Source organism: Zalophus californianus, chromosome 4 (assembly GCF_009762305.2).
Source record: "Zalophus californianus isolate mZalCal1 chromosome 4, mZalCal1.pri.v2, whole genome shotgun sequence".
Taxonomy (NCBI): domain Eukaryota; kingdom Metazoa; phylum Chordata; class Mammalia; order Carnivora; family Otariidae; genus Zalophus; species Zalophus californianus.
The window spans coordinates 30,326,694-30,345,186 of NC_045598.1; the positions used below are offsets into that span (position 1 = coordinate 30,326,694).

The 18,493-nt window shown below is 41.4% G+C and overlaps 1 protein-coding gene across 34 annotated transcripts in view; it reads left to right on the top strand.

Annotated features, from left to right (window-relative positions):
• Positions 1–18,493, top strand: part of MACF1 (microtubule actin crosslinking factor 1) — a 340,905-nt gene that overhangs the window by 141,088 nt on the left and 181,324 nt on the right. For all 34 annotated transcript variants that reach the window (XM_027622580.2, XM_027622734.2, XM_027621977.2 and 31 more), the window contains 3 exons: positions 4,866–4,955; positions 9,321–9,398; positions 12,900–12,992. In XM_027622580.2, the coding sequence (XP_027478381.1) occupies positions 4,866–4,955; positions 9,321–9,398; positions 12,900–12,992 (261 nt within the window). The remainder of the gene's footprint in view (positions 1–4,865; positions 4,956–9,320; positions 9,399–12,899; positions 12,993–18,493) is intronic.

Below are 18,493 nucleotides of genomic sequence, written 5' to 3' on the forward strand. Positions count from 1 at the left end.
CGGCTCTAGCACTTGCCAGAAGCGGCCGGCGGAGGCCCCTCCCCCGCCGTCTATCCTCCCGAATATCGCCTCGGATTCACTTCTCCGGACGTCCTACCTTCCAGTAAGTGGTCGCTTCTCTGTTCAGAGAGTTGTTGCTACTCTCCTGTTCGATCTCCTGTTGAGTTCGTAGGTGTTCATAATGGTTTGATCCCTATTCAGCTGAATTCCTGAGACCAGACAAAATCTAGGTCTCCTACTCCTCCGCCATCTTGCTCCGCCCCCCTGTGGTTTTGATTTACATTTTCTGCATGGCTAATGATATTGAGCATCTTTTCCTGAATTTGTTAGCCATTTGCATATATTCTTTAGAGACATTCACTAATGTTGACAGTGATTTTCACAGGGAGTGCAAACAGGCAAAGACCGAGGTCATTGAAGTTATTCACTCATATTTTGTTGACAGAATAGCATGGGTATTTGTTGGAGAGAAACATACATATTGATGATTCTTGACCAGTCTTGGCTTTCCCAGGCTGCCTCTAAAACATCTGATGCTTGGTCCACTGGACTTTTTCTTGTCTTTCCTTTCCTTACCCTTTTCCAGTTTTATTGAGACAGAAATGACATCTATCACTGTATGAGTGTAATGTGTACAGTGTATTGGTTTGAGTTACATATATTATGAAATGATTAGCAGTAAGTTTAGTTAGCATCCATTGTGTCATATGAATACAATAAAAAGAGCAAAAAAAGAAAAGTGTTTTTTTCCTTGTGATGACAACTCTTAGGATTTCATATATATCATACAGCACTGTTAGCTATTAGACTTTTTTTTTTTTTGCTACTGGACTTTTTCTTAAGAGATTTGTGGAAAATTTTAGAGGCCACTTAGTGTTTGAGGAAGAGATAAAGACTTTGGAATGGGGCAGACCTGGATTTTATTGGACTGGCCATTTACTGTGTGATCTCGGGATCTGAATTGAGCCCCACAAATCCCATCTCTGTATCTGAACATTTTCTGACATAGAAGCACTAGTAAGTGTTAGCTAATACTTTATCCTGCTGTGTCCAGTATGCTCCCGAAATAAACTATTGTTCTCTGTTACTGAAAAATCAGGGAAAAAATGCTCCCCTCTCTTCCCCCATTACCTCTGTCCATATCTCTCTTTTACAGTTTTTCATAGTTATTTAGTCAGTATAATCAGGGAAAGACTGAGAGACATAATAAATTAGTCTCAGCTAAGTTTCTTATAAGGTGGTTGAATTTTGCTGTTTGCAGGTATAAAACATAACTGGAATTTTTAGAAGGAGATGTTGAGTCCTTGATGTGAAATTAACTTTATATTTCAAAGTACCATTTTTTCTTTTCAGTACTCTGTGGTATTTAGTGTTCTGTTGCTAATATGATCTTACTTGGTCCTCGTTTCTATTATAATTTATTTAAATAATTATTCAGTGCCCATTCCTGATTTGAATGCCCTATGCTCAGGTCTTATCTATCAAAAATAGGTCCCTCATTGTTGTCACTTCTCTTTATAACTTAATATGAAGTATTTAATATATTCTGTATATTTTTTTAAACTACAATTCATTTATAATCTTCTATTCCACCACTCTCTAGAAAATGAATCTCACAAAAAACACCATTATTTGTAAGACTAACAGAAACCCTGTCTTGGTCTTCGTGCTTGTCCTGGAGCATTTGATACTGGTGATCATCCAACCCCCTCCCTCCTTGATTACGCTTTCTTATGTGTTTTTTTTTTCTTCCTCTTTCTCTGCCTTTTTCCACCCCCTGTCCTTTGTTGATTGCTTTTCCATCTCCTGCTTTCTAATTTTGACTATTCCCACAGGCTCAGTCCTCAGCACTCTGCTCTTCTTTCTTGCCCCTAACCCAGAAAGGCCAACATTTCCCATTTCTTTAGCTAGCACCTCTATGCATATGACTTCTAAACTTAAGTTCTCAGCTGACCCAAATTGAATTCTGGTATTTTCAGCTGCTCCCAGAACATTACCATTTGTAGCTCCTTTGCTACTCTTTTAAATTCAACATATTTAAAATTGAACTTTTCAGGGCACTGGCTGGCTCAGTCGGTGGAGTGTACAGCTGTTGATTTTGGGGTTGTGAGTTCAAGCCCCATGTTGGGTGTGGAGATTACTTAAATTAATAAAATCTTAAAAAAATTAAATAAAAAAAAACAAAATTGAACTTTCCAAATCCACTCTCTTCCCAACCCTCACGACCTGCTTATTTCTGTTAGTGGTACATTGTGGTTGTGCAAGCTTGAAACTTTGGACCCACTTGATGGAGAGGTCTTGAAATCTTGGAGCCAGCTTACATGGGCTCACAAGAGCTGAATACTAATTTTGTGAGCTGGTTGCTATGCACAGCCATTATGAAAATGAAATTATATAAACTTACAATTAAATAAATTATATTTAAAATAAAGGTAATAAATACTCAAAACACATCACCTCATAATTATTTTACTACGTGTTAATATAGTCTATGCTCTTGAGGTTAATTGTGTCTCTTGTATCTCTGATGGAAAAGTCTATAATGGTGTGTTGTTGTACATTTCGTCCCAACATCGCCTTTAGTGATATATTAGTGGCTGGAAATTGGTCATGGTAGGAGTATTTAAACTACGGAAATCAACAAATGCTACAAGTCTGAGCTAGATGTGTTATTTTGTCTAGACTTAAAGTGGTGGAGAAAATGTCAATATTGCTGATTAAAATAAAAAGTGTGTTATATCTATATTCATATTGTGAATAGCACAAAAACTGAAGAAATATTCCTTCAGTGTTTGAAAGCTATTACCCAATTCATCATGAACCATTTTCTTTAACTGGGTAATCTACCCATCACCTTCTTAATCCTTCACTCACACAGGTACAGACATTCATACCTTGCCTGTTTCTACCTCTGTACCTTGTCTTCTGTGGTTTTACCATCGTCTGTCTTTCTGTCAAAACATTTTCTAATCCTTCCAGGGGTACCTGAGTGGCTCAGTTGGTTAAGCATCCGACTCATGATTTCGGCTCAGGTCTTGATCTCAGGGTCGCGAGATTGAGCCCTGCATCAGGCTCTGCACTCAGCACGGAGTCTGCTTGAGATTCTCTCCTTCTCCCTCTGCCCCTCCCTGACACTCACACTCTCTCTCTCTAAAATAAATAAATAAAATCTTAACCGCCCCCCATCTTTCCAGTTCTTTCTCTTCCAGGAAGCCTCACCAGCTATTTCTCCCCTTTATCCTTTTTTCTTAAATGTAATCTCTGCATTCAAGGTGGGGCTCAAACTCACTACCCCAAGATCAAGAGTCGCATGCTCTACCCACTGAGCCAGTCAGGCGCCCCATAGCCATGATCTTTTCTGACTCTCATTCTGTTTAGAATGCTAGAATATTATAATTGGAAATGACTACAGTACAGTTTTCCACTCAAATGTGGAAATCCTAGTATCCTGGTCTCTGCTTGAAAAATTCAGTGACTAGAAACCCACTACTTCTGAAAGTAGCCCTTTTTATTGTTGTTTAGGGAACTATTTATGTTGAAAATGAATCTTCTTCCTTATACTTGCCACTAGTCTTCTGATTCTGTGTTGTGTCATTCAGTGAAGTTGTCACTGGACTTGGAATAAACCAGAAAACCTACTGCCACTTCCTGCAGTTATGTGACCTGAACTTCTCAAAGCCTCAGTTTCCTTAGTTCCTTCTGAGGATACATAAATAAACTTCATAGGGCAGTTATTTGGATTAAATAAATAAAATGTGACTATGGCTGATTATAAAGCATAGTAGTTAATGGCAAAGACTAAATTCAGAAAGCCCAAACTGAGGCCAGTTTTTCCACTTGTGACCTTGGGCAAGTTGTTTAACCTCTCTGTACCTTGTTTTCTCATCTGTAAAATAGGAGTACTATCTGCCTTATCAATGTGAGAGAGAGATGAGGTAATGTGTACAACATTCAGCATGGTGTTTGACATTAACCACATATTTCTCCAAAGTGAGATGTTTTCCCATAGTTTCAGTTATAAAATTGGATTTTTTTTTCCCCACAAGGAAAATTGCCCTCAGAGATTTTTTATTTATTTTGAGAGAGAGTAAGCACGAGTGGGAAGGGCAGAGGCAGAGGGTGAGGCAGAGAATCTCAAGCAGACTCCGTGCTGAGCGTGGAGCCCAACACAGGGCTCAATCTCACGACCCTGAGATCACGACCTGGGCTGAAATCAAGAGTTGGACACTTAACTGACTATGCTGTCCAGGAGCCCCTACGTAGATTAATCTTTTTTTAAAAAAAGAAATATTTGGTAAGAGAGGAGTTAACATATAGGTACATCCTATGAAACACTGGGTATCTAGCATTTTTGTTTCCTTTGCACTCTGGAAGGCTTTTCTTTTCTTTTTTTAAGTTTTTATTTATTTAAGTAATCTCTACACCCAGTGTGTGGCTCAAACTCACAACCCTGAGATCAGGAGTTACGTGCTCTTTTGGCTGAGCCAGCCAGGTGCCCCTGGAAGACTTTTCTGATTCTGACTGGACTCATCTGTCTGTCATTGGCCATTGTATCACATTTTGGTCCAAAATAATTCCTGAGAGGTTTCAGGATGATTGACTCTCCATCTCCTTGTCCAGACTTTCTAGAACATTGTTTACAGTATGTAATAGATCCGGCTTCAGTTTTTGAAATGCGCATACATTTCTCTTAAGTGTTACTATTTCATATGTATTGTAATCCAAACTGAAAATTCCTGAATTTTATTATTGTTTCCTGTTTCAAATTCTTTAATCTGTGTTTACCTATTACCAGAAATTCCTGTGTAGCTAATAAAAGAATTCAAGATCAAATAAAAATCAGTCTCTTTCATTCTCACGCACAGGTCCGCAAGCACATCAATGATCTTTATGAAGATCTGCGGGATGGCCACAACCTGATCTCTCTGCTGGAGGTCCTCTCGGGCATCAAACTGGTGAGCTTCTCCCTTCTTCTCATGAGTGGCCTCACAAATGCAGCCCTGTTAGTGACCTACCAGTCCATCTTGTTGAGTGCCAGGACTGGCCACCACTGCCTGCTCTCGGTCATGTGGGAGGAAGAAGTAGAAGACATTCTTGGTGGACTTTGTTTCTAACTCAGACTGAGTTTTAAAATGATGTAATTTGATGTATCATATTCTCATTTCTTGATGGAATTGATGGGAATTGATGTATCATATTCTCATTTCTTGATGGGAATTGATGTATCATATTCTCATTTCTTGATGGAATCAGGTATCAGTTTTATTCCTTTCATACCTGCATTTTTTCTCCTTACTTGTTCTTTATCTATTTGTAGGTAGAATATTTCAGGAATAGTAGATTCACATTTAAAGGTTTTTTAGTAAGGTGTATTTTTTTTTCTAGAGTTTTATTTCTAGTCTATATAGACTCTCCTGTTTTCCCATCTACTGGAAATTGTTTTATTTTCTGTACTCAGCTAAGGATATGGAGTTTACATTTATTTATTTATTTTTAAGATTTTGTTTATTTATTTGACAGAGAGAGACACAGCGAGAGAGGGAACACAAGCAGGGGGAGTAGGAGAGGGAGAAGCAGGCCTCCCACCGAGCAGGGAGCCCAATGCAGGGAGCCCAATGCGGGGCTTGATCCCAGGACCCTGGGATCATGACCTGAGCCGAAGGCAGACGCTTAACGACTGAGCCACCCAGGCACCCTGGAGTTTACATTTAAAAGCTCAGTTACTTTTAGAGTTATTTTTTAGAATTCACCTCATTTTCTTCCTTCTTTGATTCACTGAGTCTCACAGGTTTGGAGAAGTACTGAAGTTGATATTTGAGCACAGCCCTGGATGCAGTACATTTGAGCTCCTTGGATGGTTAAATATGCCTGCCTCCTCCCAAATGTGTTAACCATTGCTTGTGGGAAACAGCTACATATCTGAAGGCAAATCCTTCCTGGGCTTCTTGGCTTGTCAGATGATAGTTCCTCTACTTGCTTTGTTTGAGGGATCAAAACCCCACCTGTGGGCTCTTTGTTTCATATATTTGAGCCTAATGGAAGGACGGGATCCTGTGCAGTTTGTGTTCTGCCTCCAGTGTCATAGACAACATATTTTTCATTGAAAAGTCCAGGGCTGAATCCTGGAAACATCTCTGGGGAGAGAGAACCGAAGTCCAGCCCACTCACTGCCCTTGGTGAATTCTTAGTCATTGTTTACTGGGTTTCAAGAAGGGAATTCGGCACATTAAATTTCACTCCTTAAGTAATATTCAGTTTCTTCAAGGATTGGGGCCTGGCTTCCCATGGCCCCTTTGTTTTGGTTTCACATCTCTTTTGTCTTAAAGAATTACTTGTATAATTTTTAATGGACAAAAATTGACAGACACTTTTTATTAGCATAGCCGCTAGTGGTGAACTCCAGTTCTTATCTGGCCTTCATTTATAAATCTCATAAGTAATCAAAATGTCACTTTCACATTGCTGGACTTTATTCTTTAGCAGTCACAAAGTTACATTTGGGGCATTTTGGCTGGGATATCTGATGAACTCGTAGTGATTTTTATATTGAAAGTGATTCTTTCTGTGACATTGCTTACAAAACAGCCTGAAAACACTCTGATCTAATTTCTTTGCCTAACTTTGAAAACCTGCAGATTGTTTATGGAGATATTCATAGGGTATCATCTTTTCACTGAGAACCATCCAAATATCTCTTCCATGTTTATTCTCACAATCTCTTTCTCCTTTAGTTGATTCACAAAAAGAGAGGGTGGGTGGCCATGGAGAATTGAAGATGTGTTTCTTTTTTTCCTTTTTTTTTTTTTCCCAAGATTTTATTTTATTTATTTGAGATGGGGGTGGAGAGAGCGGGGGGAGAGAAGAGGGAGAGAGAGGGAGAAGCAGACTCCGCGCCGAGTGCAGAGCCAGACACGGGGCTCGATCCCAGGACCCTGAGATCATGACCTGAAACGAAATCAAGAGTCAGATGCTTAACTGAGCCATGCAGGCTCCCTGAAGATGTGTTTCAACCTAAGTGTTCAGTATAACCGTGTGATCTGGTTTTGCATGTTTTGGGAGGTGGGAGGGTATTTTCATATTTATTTTCCCTTTTTTTTTTTTAAATGTTGCATTCATTTGCTTTTCATTTTTGTGTTGTGAATTTCCTGTTACTCTGTCCTATCTTTGCCTTGGTTGGTGGCCAAAGGAGCCAGCAGGGCTGAAGACCCTCCGTCTCGTGAGCATGCCCTCCTGGCGCCATACAAACAGCGAGGAGCAGGAGGAGGAAGATGATGATGATGTAGTAGGTCCTCCTGGGGATGCCAGGATCCCAGCTGGCACTGCAGGGCCATCAGAGAGTCTGAGGTTCTCAAGGTCTCCAGGTAGTTCAGTTACCAACCACCTTCTTCCCTCTGCACCTGGGAATTTGGGTCCCAAAGAAAGTGGTTAAAACTAATTGTGCCTCTTGCCACTGTTAGATGATCCTGGAGTGGGGATTGTTTTGCTTATCTGAGAGTGGTTGGCACTAAAAGAATCATGGTGTTTGGAGGTGTCAAGTGCCTTTTTGACCTGGAGACCCATAGCCTTCTGGTGGCCTTGCTGTGTTGTCTGAGTCTGGATTGCAGAACTGTGCAAAGTTTAGTTGAAGGCATGACAGTTAATTGCTCTTGGCTCCACACTTCAGACTAACTCTCACTCTCTCTCCACCTCTAGCCTCCAGGTTCTCACCACACACCATGTCATTTGTTTTCAAAACAGCCTGTTGTTTGCAATCCACTCACTGCATGGAGATACTCTGCCTTGGTCAATAATATCTCTAGTTGCTGTAAAGGACAGTGATTTTAACTTGCATGCTCTTAGGGTATTTATTTTTGGTGGGGAGTACCGAGGAGTAAAGATAAGAGTGTGTAAGAAGGGCATTTCCTGCTTGCAGGCCCTAAATTATACCCCATAATCTTTCTTCAGAAACAGGGGTTAGGCAGTATCCCTATTTCCGGTCTTCTTAAAGTCATTTTTCCACCTCCTCGATCTCCCTGCCCATTGCCTTAGACTCTTCAGTTTCACAGGCTCTGTCATCCTCAAAGCCATGTTCACAGGTAGTTTAGCTGAAATGACTGAAAAAGAATTCTTGCTAGAAAGATTTTTCCTAAACCTTTGATGTAAGAAGATATCCTTTTGCCCAGAGAGGCCTCAACATCTCTGCAGATTATCCCTGTGTGGGAGTGTTGTTTAGAAGTGTTGGGGGCTCCCAAAGAGATGCTTCTACCCTTATCTTTACATGTGTTGGGTTACTTTTTGTTCAGCCCGGGGCAGTGTTTCCTCTTTGCAAGCACCTGCCACACAGCTGCCTTATTATTCATCAGCCTTTAATTAGTACCACTTTGACATTTATAAATGAATTGTGTGTGTGTATATATATAATCTAGTGAGAGTGTTGTCTCAGGCCCAATTTTAGTAAAATAAAAGCAATGTTGGAAAATGAGCAGGAGAAAAGGTGCCCGAGGTAGATAGCCATCCCTGCATGTTCTCACTGGGCAAATGGATTTCAAGCACTTTTGGATGGTTAATAGCTGAGCTGTGGACTGGGCACCAGAGGTACCAGAGGATGGAGATGAGCTTCTCTCCTGTGGCTCGTCTGACATCTGGGACTAAGTGACTAGCAAAAAATACCTTTCTTTGGAATATCATGTTGAACAGTCCTACCTCACCAAGGTTTCCATTGCTCTTGGTATTTCATACTAAGGTAAAAGTGGCTTTCCTAAATGGACACCTCTGTGCCTGGAAAATAGGTTTCTTCCTGATTTTTGTCTCATTTTTTAATTTTTTCACCTGTTTATTGAGCATATATAACTCTTCATGCCATGGTTTAAAATTGGCTACCTCTAGCTTCTTTTGCCAGGTTTTTAATAAAGTTGGTTCTATTACTGTGCAGTATGCAATTAGGACTTCCCACCTTCCTTTAAAATAGCATTTAACTGTGATTTGAGGAGCCATAGAGCCAGGGTTTGTTCCCATTACCTGCACATTCAGAATCAGGTTCTGCCTTCTGTGGCTACAGAAGGACCTATGGAGAAGCCGTGGCACTGGTTCAGCATTAGGAGTCAGAGCACACTGTGTTCACGGGAGGCATAGTGGTAAGCAGTGTTTTGGAGGCCTCGGAGAGTATGGCGAAACACACACAGGTCCCACCATTAAGGGGTGCTTTGGGTAATGCTCCCATGGCTGGGTTCCACCCCGAGGAATTCTTTGTGATCTTTTAGTCCCTGAAATGAAAAAGGACTGGGGTCTGCATGGGTAAATTGGTGTAGCTAAAATTAACATCTCTTTTTGTTTGTTTGCAGCCCCGGGAGAAGGGCAGGATGCGTTTTCACAGGCTGCAGAACGTGCAGATTGCCCTGGACTTCTTAAAGCAGCGGCAGGTAAGATGAACCCATGCTTTCCCTATTCTGCCCCGGGATGCTGGCATTGAGTCCCCACCTAACGGATGTTCTCAGCGCTCCTAGTGGGCCCTTGGTAATTGCTGCATCTGACTGGCCCGGTCTGAGTCTTACTTGCTAGTGAGCAGTTGCGTTATGGTTAAACAGATCATTTGGTCATCCTTGCGTAGAGCCTGTGGGCTTCCTGAGTGGGACAGTGTTAAGAGAGAAGAGCAAGATGCCAAAGATTGAACTTTACAGACTCACCTTAGGTGGAGGTCAAAAGAAAGGTGGAAAGTTAAATCAGCAAAGAAGGTAGGAAGAAAGGTACATCGTCCAGGAAGAGGGAAAACCAGAAGGCTACATGATCCTGAAAAGTAGTGGAGGGACTGGTCAGAATTGGCCGCTGTGTTGGCACCACATCAGGTCTGAGGGAAAGGTCCGAGCCACCAAGCATCAGTGACTTAGGAGAACAGTCTGAATAGAGCAGAAAAGCACTTGGAGTTTAGTGGGCCTGGATATAGGAGGGGAAAAAAGAAGTTTTCAACATGTTTTTGGACATAGGAAGAGAAGCCAGTGAAGAGAGGCAGACAGAAATGAGAGTGAGGAGGAGTACCGAGTGATAAAATTTTAGCCATGGGAGATGCCATGGAGAGGTACCAGCCCAGTTTTTGCATCTCCTAGATAAGAAACTGAGATCTGGACGGGTGAAGTGACCTGCCCCAAAGCACACAAGCTGGAGCCAAGCTGGGACTTTCATCCAGGTCTCCTGCCATTGGAGTTCAGTAATCCTGCCACAACCCATGCTGTTTCTCCCCTTCCTCCCCACTTCTTGATGGATGGAACCAAGTCCAGGAATTGGGGATGAGATCCTGAGCACAGCTGGTGTGGTTATCTTTGAAAAAGAAAAGGAAAATGCCCCTTTCTCTGAGATACAGGGAGAAGGAAGGAGGGAGGGATGACGATGCAGGGGTGGTGTGTGGCAGAAAGGAAGATGGACAAGGGGTTCCGAGAGTTTGTCTGTTTAGAGCCAGCCATGCGAAAGAGATGGGTCTAGCCACGAGCAATAGCTCAGGACAAGCTGACGTTGAATGGTATGCATATTTTTAGAGTTAGTTAATTTTTTTTACTTTTATCAGTAGTTCTCATTAACTTGGGAAATTCTCCTTCTCTTTGCTCCCAGAGCAGTTTAGTCCCAATATAACATCTACTACTTTATTATTTCTCTGTTTGCTGTCATGTTATGTAGGCCCTGTGAGGGCCAGGAACAGGATCTTACTTAACATTTTTATCTTCATCACCTGTTGTAGTGAATGGTCCATAATTGACACTTAATAAATATTTGTTGAAATAAATTGACAAATGAAAAGTGGTGGGAGAATTAGAGGCAGTGTTTAGTGTGGTGGAGAAAACAAGATTGGAAATATCTGTGTGTGGAGCTGAAGGGAACCTGGGGGTTCTTAATAGCCAAGGTCGATTGAGAAGAATTGATTAGCTACACATCTAAATAAGGACAAAGGGTAGATTTGGTTACTATGATCAAATGAAAATACGTGCAGATAAGAACAGTAGACTCGGAGAAGGGCAGGGCGAACTCTAGAGCAGCTCTTGGTAATGGGGAGGTCCAAGTTGTGGTTGTGTAGGTATCCAAAGTAGAGTAAAAGCAAAAGTCCTCAAAATGGAGAAGGTACACGAATTGTGCAGATAGGGTGATATTTGGGTCATTGAGATGAGTACTAAGATCACCAGTTTAGGAGTTAGGTGTTAAAGTCATCAAGAGTTAGGAGAGATTGGAAGGTACTTCGGAATGGAGGAGGCAAGCTGATGGAAGTGAGACTGAGGAATGTGGACTTGACCGATACTGCAGCCGACCAACCATGGGTCAGTGATGAGGATTAGGAAACTATTCTCAGTCTAGAAGGGCAGCTTCTCCTTCTGGAGATAGAGGTGTCTTTGTTCAGGCTGCTATAACAAAACTACTAGTGACAAGGTGGCTTATAAGGAGGAGAAATGTGTTTCTCGCAGTTCCGGAGACCAGGAAGTCCAAGAGCAAGGTGCTACAGGCAGATTTGGTGTCTGGCGAGGTCCTGTTTTCTGGCTTGTGGTCTGCAGTCTTCTGGCTGTGTCCTCCCCTGGTGGAAGGGCAAGGGAGCTCTCTGGGCTCTCTTTTACAAGGGCACCATTCCCATTTGTGAGGGCATCTCCCTCATGACTTAATCACCTCCCTACCTCCAAATACCGTCACATTGGGTGTTAGGATTTAACATGAATTTTGGAGGGACACAAGCATTTAGTCTGTAGTACCAGGTCACTGTTCATGTAGGGAAGAAGTGAAGCTTGTTCGAGGTCACTAGAGCTCTTTAGAGACACATAGATTTCAGTTCAATTGAAGAGATGCAGGGAGGACAGCTCAAGGACAGTTTGTCACAATTGAACAGGAACTCGGTGAGGGTGTGACAGAAGAGATTTGCTGAGCTGGTTTTCCTGGTATCCTCTCAGTTTCAGCACTGAAAGTCCCACAATCCAGGAAATCTCTCAGTTTCCAGCACGTGGGTCGGTTGGCCACCCAGTGGGGGATAGGGCCTATGTGTCTATGCACATTGTGTTGTTGGAGTGAGATTTTATGGGTAAAAGCAGATGCTAGTGGAGGCTTGGGCAGGTGTGGATATCTTCAACAGAGGAGGGAAAATGAAAGTGGGAGCAGGCCAAGGATGGATAAAGGGAGAAGAGCTTGCCACCTTCTCTCCCAGGGAAAAAACAAAGAAAAAAAGTCAGGGCTGCGATGATTTAATAAAAAAGCAACTCAGGATACCATGTGCTTACAAGGTTGCCTTGCTGATGGGAATGCAAATTGGTGCAATCATACTGGAAAATAGTTTGGCAGTTTCTTATAAAGCTAAACATATACCATATGACCTAGTGGTCCCACGCCTGCAAATTTACCCTGTAGAAATGAAAGCATATGCTCACGAACCTAGGAGGTTTATTCATTATTGTCCCAAACTAAAAACAACTCTAATGTTCTTCAGTGGATGAATGGGTAAACGCAGCCTAGTCTGTTGATACAATGGAATACTACTCAGCAATAAAAAGGAGCAAACTACTGATATATGTAACAGTGAGGATGGAGATCTCAAGGATATTATGCTGAGTGGGAAAAAAAAAAGCCAGTATCAGAACCTTACATACTATATGATTCTATTCATACAACATTCTAGAACAAGTAAAACTGGGAACGCATCAATAGGGGGCAGGAATTAGGGTGGGGGCAGGTGTGACTACAGAGGGGCAGCATGAAGTCACCTTTTTGGGATAATGGCACTCTTCTATTATCCTGATTGTAGTGGTAGTTACCCACATCTATACAGATGTTGAAACTCATAGAACTGTCTGCACGCGCACACACACAGAGTCAGTTTAAATGTATATAATGATGAATATCTATAAAAATGAAATCACAATAAAAATTCCCAGAGCTCTGAGATCAGCCTCTTTCTTTTCCAGGTGAAACTAGTGAATATTCGCAATGACGACATCACGGATGGCAACCCCAAGCTGACCCTGGGCCTGATCTGGACCATTATTTTGCACTTCCAGGTAGGGCCTATGAAGTTTGGGGTCACTGTTGCTTGGCTTGGACATTGCCTAGAAAGAGCTGGAAGCAGTACGGCCTTCCATGGGCCGAGCACCTAGCCTTCCTTCTCTGTGTGTGGCTGTGAACATGGGTGAGAGTGGGAGTGGCCTGGAGACAGAGCTGTTGTAGCCTAAACCCAGGACTTCCTGCTCATTTGCATGCTGAAATGGGATTTTTTCACTTGTCTGCCTGTTGGCAGTCAGGTTGTTAGAGGTCTGCTCCGATGACTCGGCTCTTTGGGGACTCAGAGTGTGGAGGGTTTGATGCTTTAGAAGGGTGAAGTGAAGGCTTATAATCCTGCTTTGATGCAGACTTTTCCTCATCTCTAATGATCTTAAAACAAGCCTGGTTAATTATAGCACCGCCTTTGTCACTGTGGGCTTCTATAATGAAATATAGGCACACCTTAGAGATATTGCCAGTTTGCTTCCAGACCACCACAGTAAAGCAAGTCAGGTGAATTTTCTGGTTTTCTGGTGTATATAAAAGTTATGTTTATACTATACTATAGTCTGTAAGTGTGCAATAGCATTATATCTAAAAAAAAAAAAGAAGAAAAACAGTGTACAGACCTTAATTTAAAAAATACTTTATTGCTAAAAAATGCTATCATCTGAATTTTCGGTGAGTCATAATCATTGATCACACATCACCATAACAGAGATAATGAAAAATCTTGAACTATTAGGAGAACTACCAAAATGGGACCCAGACACGAGGTGAGCAAATGCTGTTGGAAAAAATGGCATGGAGACTTGCTTGACGCATGGTTGCCACAGACTTGCAATTTGTAAAAAATGCGGTATCTTCAGATTGCAGTAAAGTGAAGCACAATGAAGCGAGGTGTGCCTGTGCCATGGATTAGGTGGCTTAACCAACAAACACTTTTTCTTATGGTTCTGGAGGCTGGAAGTCTGAGATGAGGGTGCAGCATGGGCAGGTTCTTGGTGGGGGCTCCTGTTCCTGGTTAGCTCCTCACATGACCTTCCCTTGGTGAACGGGTTCAGAGAAAGAGATCTCCTGTCTCTGCATCCTTTTAAAAGGGCATTCATCCCATTATGGGGACTCTGCTCTCATAACCTCACCTGAACCAAATCACCTCCCAAAGGCCCCCCGCCTCCAGATATATCACTTTGTGGGTTAGGGCTTCAACACGAATTTTGAGGGGACACAAACAGTCCATAGCAAGCACCTTAGCAGCCGGTTTGTATATGTGCTTGTGAGCACAAGTGTTGCTTCCATCATACTCAAGAGCAGTGGCATGTGGTAGTGTTCACCTGGTCACACTGCCTTCTTGTTGCTGCCCGCTTCCTAAGAGGGCAAATCCTTTCCAAGTCTGGATTGCTATGGGGAAAGAACAGCCTTATTTTTATAAAAAGACCGTCTTGAGTCATTTTAGCCCAGCCAAACAAAGCTGTTTCTCAGACAGCTCTCCCATACACAGCTGCTGTTTATGAAGCTGATAGATTAGAGGGAGCACTTCTTGAGCAGGTAAGAAAAGAAGGCTAATATAAATAACTCAAGGCTCTGACTCCAGGGGCTGAAGTGGCTGTGATGGCCTAGTTGGGGCACTAGTGCCACCTTCTGGTTACCAGCAGAACAGCAGGTGTCCCAGAATTCCCAATTAACCCGAGAAAATTCTGAGTTTGGGGCTTATTTCTTGGGGCTCTGGTTCGGAGGCAGTGCTGGCAGTCTGGAAAGTGTGGAAGTAACATGCGTTTTTCTGCAACCACAGAGTGTCTTCAGGCATGCTTTGGATATAGGGATAACTAGGAACATGAACTTGGCAAGGGTGCCTTAGCAGGGTGGGAACAAGAACTTTGTTGAGCTTTCATGGAAGACTAGAGTTACCCCCTGGAAAGCCTTATGAACACAGGAGTTTTTTGGGTGGTTTTTTTTTTTTTTTTTTTTTTTTTTTTGGTTGTTTGTCTATTTGTTTGTTTTTAGAGAAACTGTTTTGGTCATTTGTATTTTTGCCACAAACCTGTCCTCACTCTGAGTGCCCAGTGTTGGTCTCCTGGGTGTGAGGTGAGAGGACTCTATCTACTGTGTCTCTATGTACCCTGACTGCAACTTAATCTCTTTTTAAAAGAGAGACTCATGGGCCAAGGAATAAAAACTGAATTAGTTAATCAACACTTTGCTGGATCAGAGGAGATGTGGGTAATGGAACTGTTCCTTTCCTGAGCACCTCCATCAGGAAAATGCTTACTCTCTCTTTCTTTAAAAATTTCTTACAAAAACTTTCAAACATTTATAGAAGTAGAGAAAATAGTATGAAGAACTACCATATACCCATCACTTAGCTCAACAATTCTTAACTCATGGCCAATATTATTTCATCTGTATCCTAACCCACTCCTCAAACCCCAGTAGGTTATCTTGAAAGAAATCCCAAACTTCATGTAATTTCATTGGTACATATATGTGTATCTCTGAAAGATAGGGATTCTTAATTTAAAGATTATAATACTGTAAAACAATAATTTCTTAAAATCATTAAGTATTTGGTGTTCAGATTTCCCCAATTACCTCATTAAAGAAACAAAAACAGTTGGTTTCTTTGAATCAGAATCCCAGCAAAGTCTACATATTGCATTAAAATTTCCCTTTCCTCCCTCCTCCGCCCTCACCTTGCAATTCATTGAGGAAATCAGGTCTTTTGTCCTTTAAGGTTTATAAAGATGCTGATGGCATCTCTGGGATGATTTTAAAACAACATCCTCCATCCCTCTGTTGTATTGCTTATAATCTGGTGGTTTAGATCTAGACCTGAGGCTCAGTACCATTCAGGTTCCTTTTTGGGGGATGTGGAAGGCCAGGATAGTAGTGTTGAGTTGTATATGCCTATTTCTGCATATCGGGAGGCACATGTGGGTTCAGCTGTTATCAGCCTGACCCATCCATTCCCTGTTAGCTGTTCACCGAATAGTAGTTAGCTGTTCACCTAACTACTGATCATCGTTGCTAGTTCATTAGAAGTTGCAGAATGGTGCTACTCAAGTACTTTCATTCCATCTTCATTATTTAGCTGGAGTACTTCTGTAAAGAACTTCACCTCATCAATTACCCTGAGAGGTATCTCCTATAGGAAAGGGGAGATCCAAAGATCAGTGCTCCCATCTTTCCCTCTGTTTACCAGTTTTCAGTGTAATTAATTGGTTCCCTAAAATTCTCCAAAAATGACAAATGAAAGCTACTTTCTTCTTTCTTTTTCCTTAGTATCACTTATGACTTATGGGTTTGTTTGTTTTTTTTTTTAAAGATTTTATTTATTTATTTGACAGAGAGAGACACAGCAAGAGAGGGAACACAAGCAGGGGGAGTGGGAGAGGGAGAAGCAGGCCTCCTGCCGAGCAGGGAGCCTGATGCGGGGCTCAATCCCAGGACCCTGGGATCATGATCTGAGCCGAAGGCAGACGCTTAACGACTGCGCTACCCAGGTGCCCCATGACTTACGGGTTTTTAACAGACTTAAATGTGTTGCAATAAAATACAACTATCATTCTTCCTAATATTCAAATAACTTCATCTTTGACCAAAGGGAGCTTCCTAAAGTTGACTCTGAGTCCTTTGGCATGACTCCCATAGTCCTTTTTGATAATCTCTTTTATTTCTTGTGATGAGATGTTCCAGACTCTTTTTGTGTATTTCCTGTCCAAGACTTGAGATCAGCAATTTCTCCAAGGAACTCTCATTCTGACCACAATCTGAATGCTACTGGGTTTGTCAGTTTTTCTGTGGACAGAGCTAGCCAATGTGTGTATTTTTCTCTTTTAAAAAATCATGAATTTATACTGATGTATCTCATTCAAACTTAAATTACAGAGTTTAAGTTTCTTTGTTTATGTTTTAGAATCTATGTGGGGCTCGAACTTATGATTCTGAGATTAAGAGTCACGTGCTCTTCCAACTCAGCCAGCTAGGTGCCCCCAAATTATAGAGTTTTATTTAACTTACTTGACTTTATATCTCTTTTCCTCATGCTGAAAATCTTGATTCTAACAATAGTAACATATTACTTCTTCCCTTTTCCCTATACACACACCCATAGATGTCTGTACAAGCACATGTATATATTACATGTAATGTATTTGAACCAGAACAATCTCAGTGTTAGTAACAGTATGATTACTGAGAAGGTTGTGATTTCTTTGCAGTTTTCTTTGTCCTTGGGGTATATCTCCTGAGGATGTACAAATAATTATATTGTAAAGTCATTTGGAAAAAAATTCTGTTTTGTGAAGCCATTAATTCAAGACACAGTTAGGTTCATTTGTTTTTATTTGCCTCCGCATTTTTAGGGATTGCTTTCTCACCTTTCAGTTTTATTTCACATTATATAGACCATCTATGTTGTTCCAAAGGGACATTTTGAAGTGAACGTGAGGTGTACTCAGAGACGTCTAGCTTCCGGACCGTTCTCTCCATCCTGCTTCTTCCCCTTCCGTGTTAGTTTCCTAACCATCTTAAAACCCCTTTTTGGTTGCCATTGTTTTGCTTGTTTGTTTTAGGAAAATACATTCTTTTTTTCAAACATCTTTATTGAGGTATAATTTATATACCATAAAACTGACCCATATTCATTATACAATTCAATGATTTTTACGAGTTACACAACCATCACCATAACCCGGTGTTAGAACATTTTCATCCTACCAGTAAGACCCTTCCTGCCCACTTACCACCATCCTCCATTCTCCTCCCCAGCCTCAGGCAACCACTCATCTATTTTCGGCCACCATAGATTTGCCTGTTCTGGACATTTCACATAAATGGGATCATGGAATATGTGCCCCTTTGTGTCTGGCCTCTTTCACTCAGCGTTAAATTTTTGAGGTTCATCTCTGTTGTAGCATGTATCAGTATTTTATTCCTTTTTATTGCTGAGTACTCTTCTGTGGTATAGATACATAATATATTTTGTTTATTCAGCAGTTGATGGACATTTGGGTTGTTTTCACTTTTTGGCTATCATAAATAATGTTGATATGAATATTTGAGTACCAGTCTTTGTGTGGATATATACCTTGGAAGAGAATGGCTGGGTAGGTATGCTAAGTTTATGTATAACTTTTTAGGAAACTGCCAAACCGTCTTCCAGAGTGGTTATACTATACCATTTGACGTTCCCATCAGCAATTTGTGAGGACTCTTAGTTCTCCATATACTCGCCAAAATTTATTGTCTGTCTTTTTGATGATAGCGATCACAGTAGGTGTGAAATGGTGTCTTCTTGTGGTTTTAATTTACAGGAATATGTATTCTTTAACTGAATTCCACAAACATTTACTAAGGACCAGCTATGAGCAAGGTCCTAAGTAGAGTCTGTGGGTGATACAAAGTAAACTAGACACAGACTCAGTCCAGGTGCAACTGAATAATTCAGGGAAATGAGAAGAGGTGCACCATAAAATGATGGAGATTTAAAGAAATCAGGGAGGTGTGAGGCTGGGAGATGGAG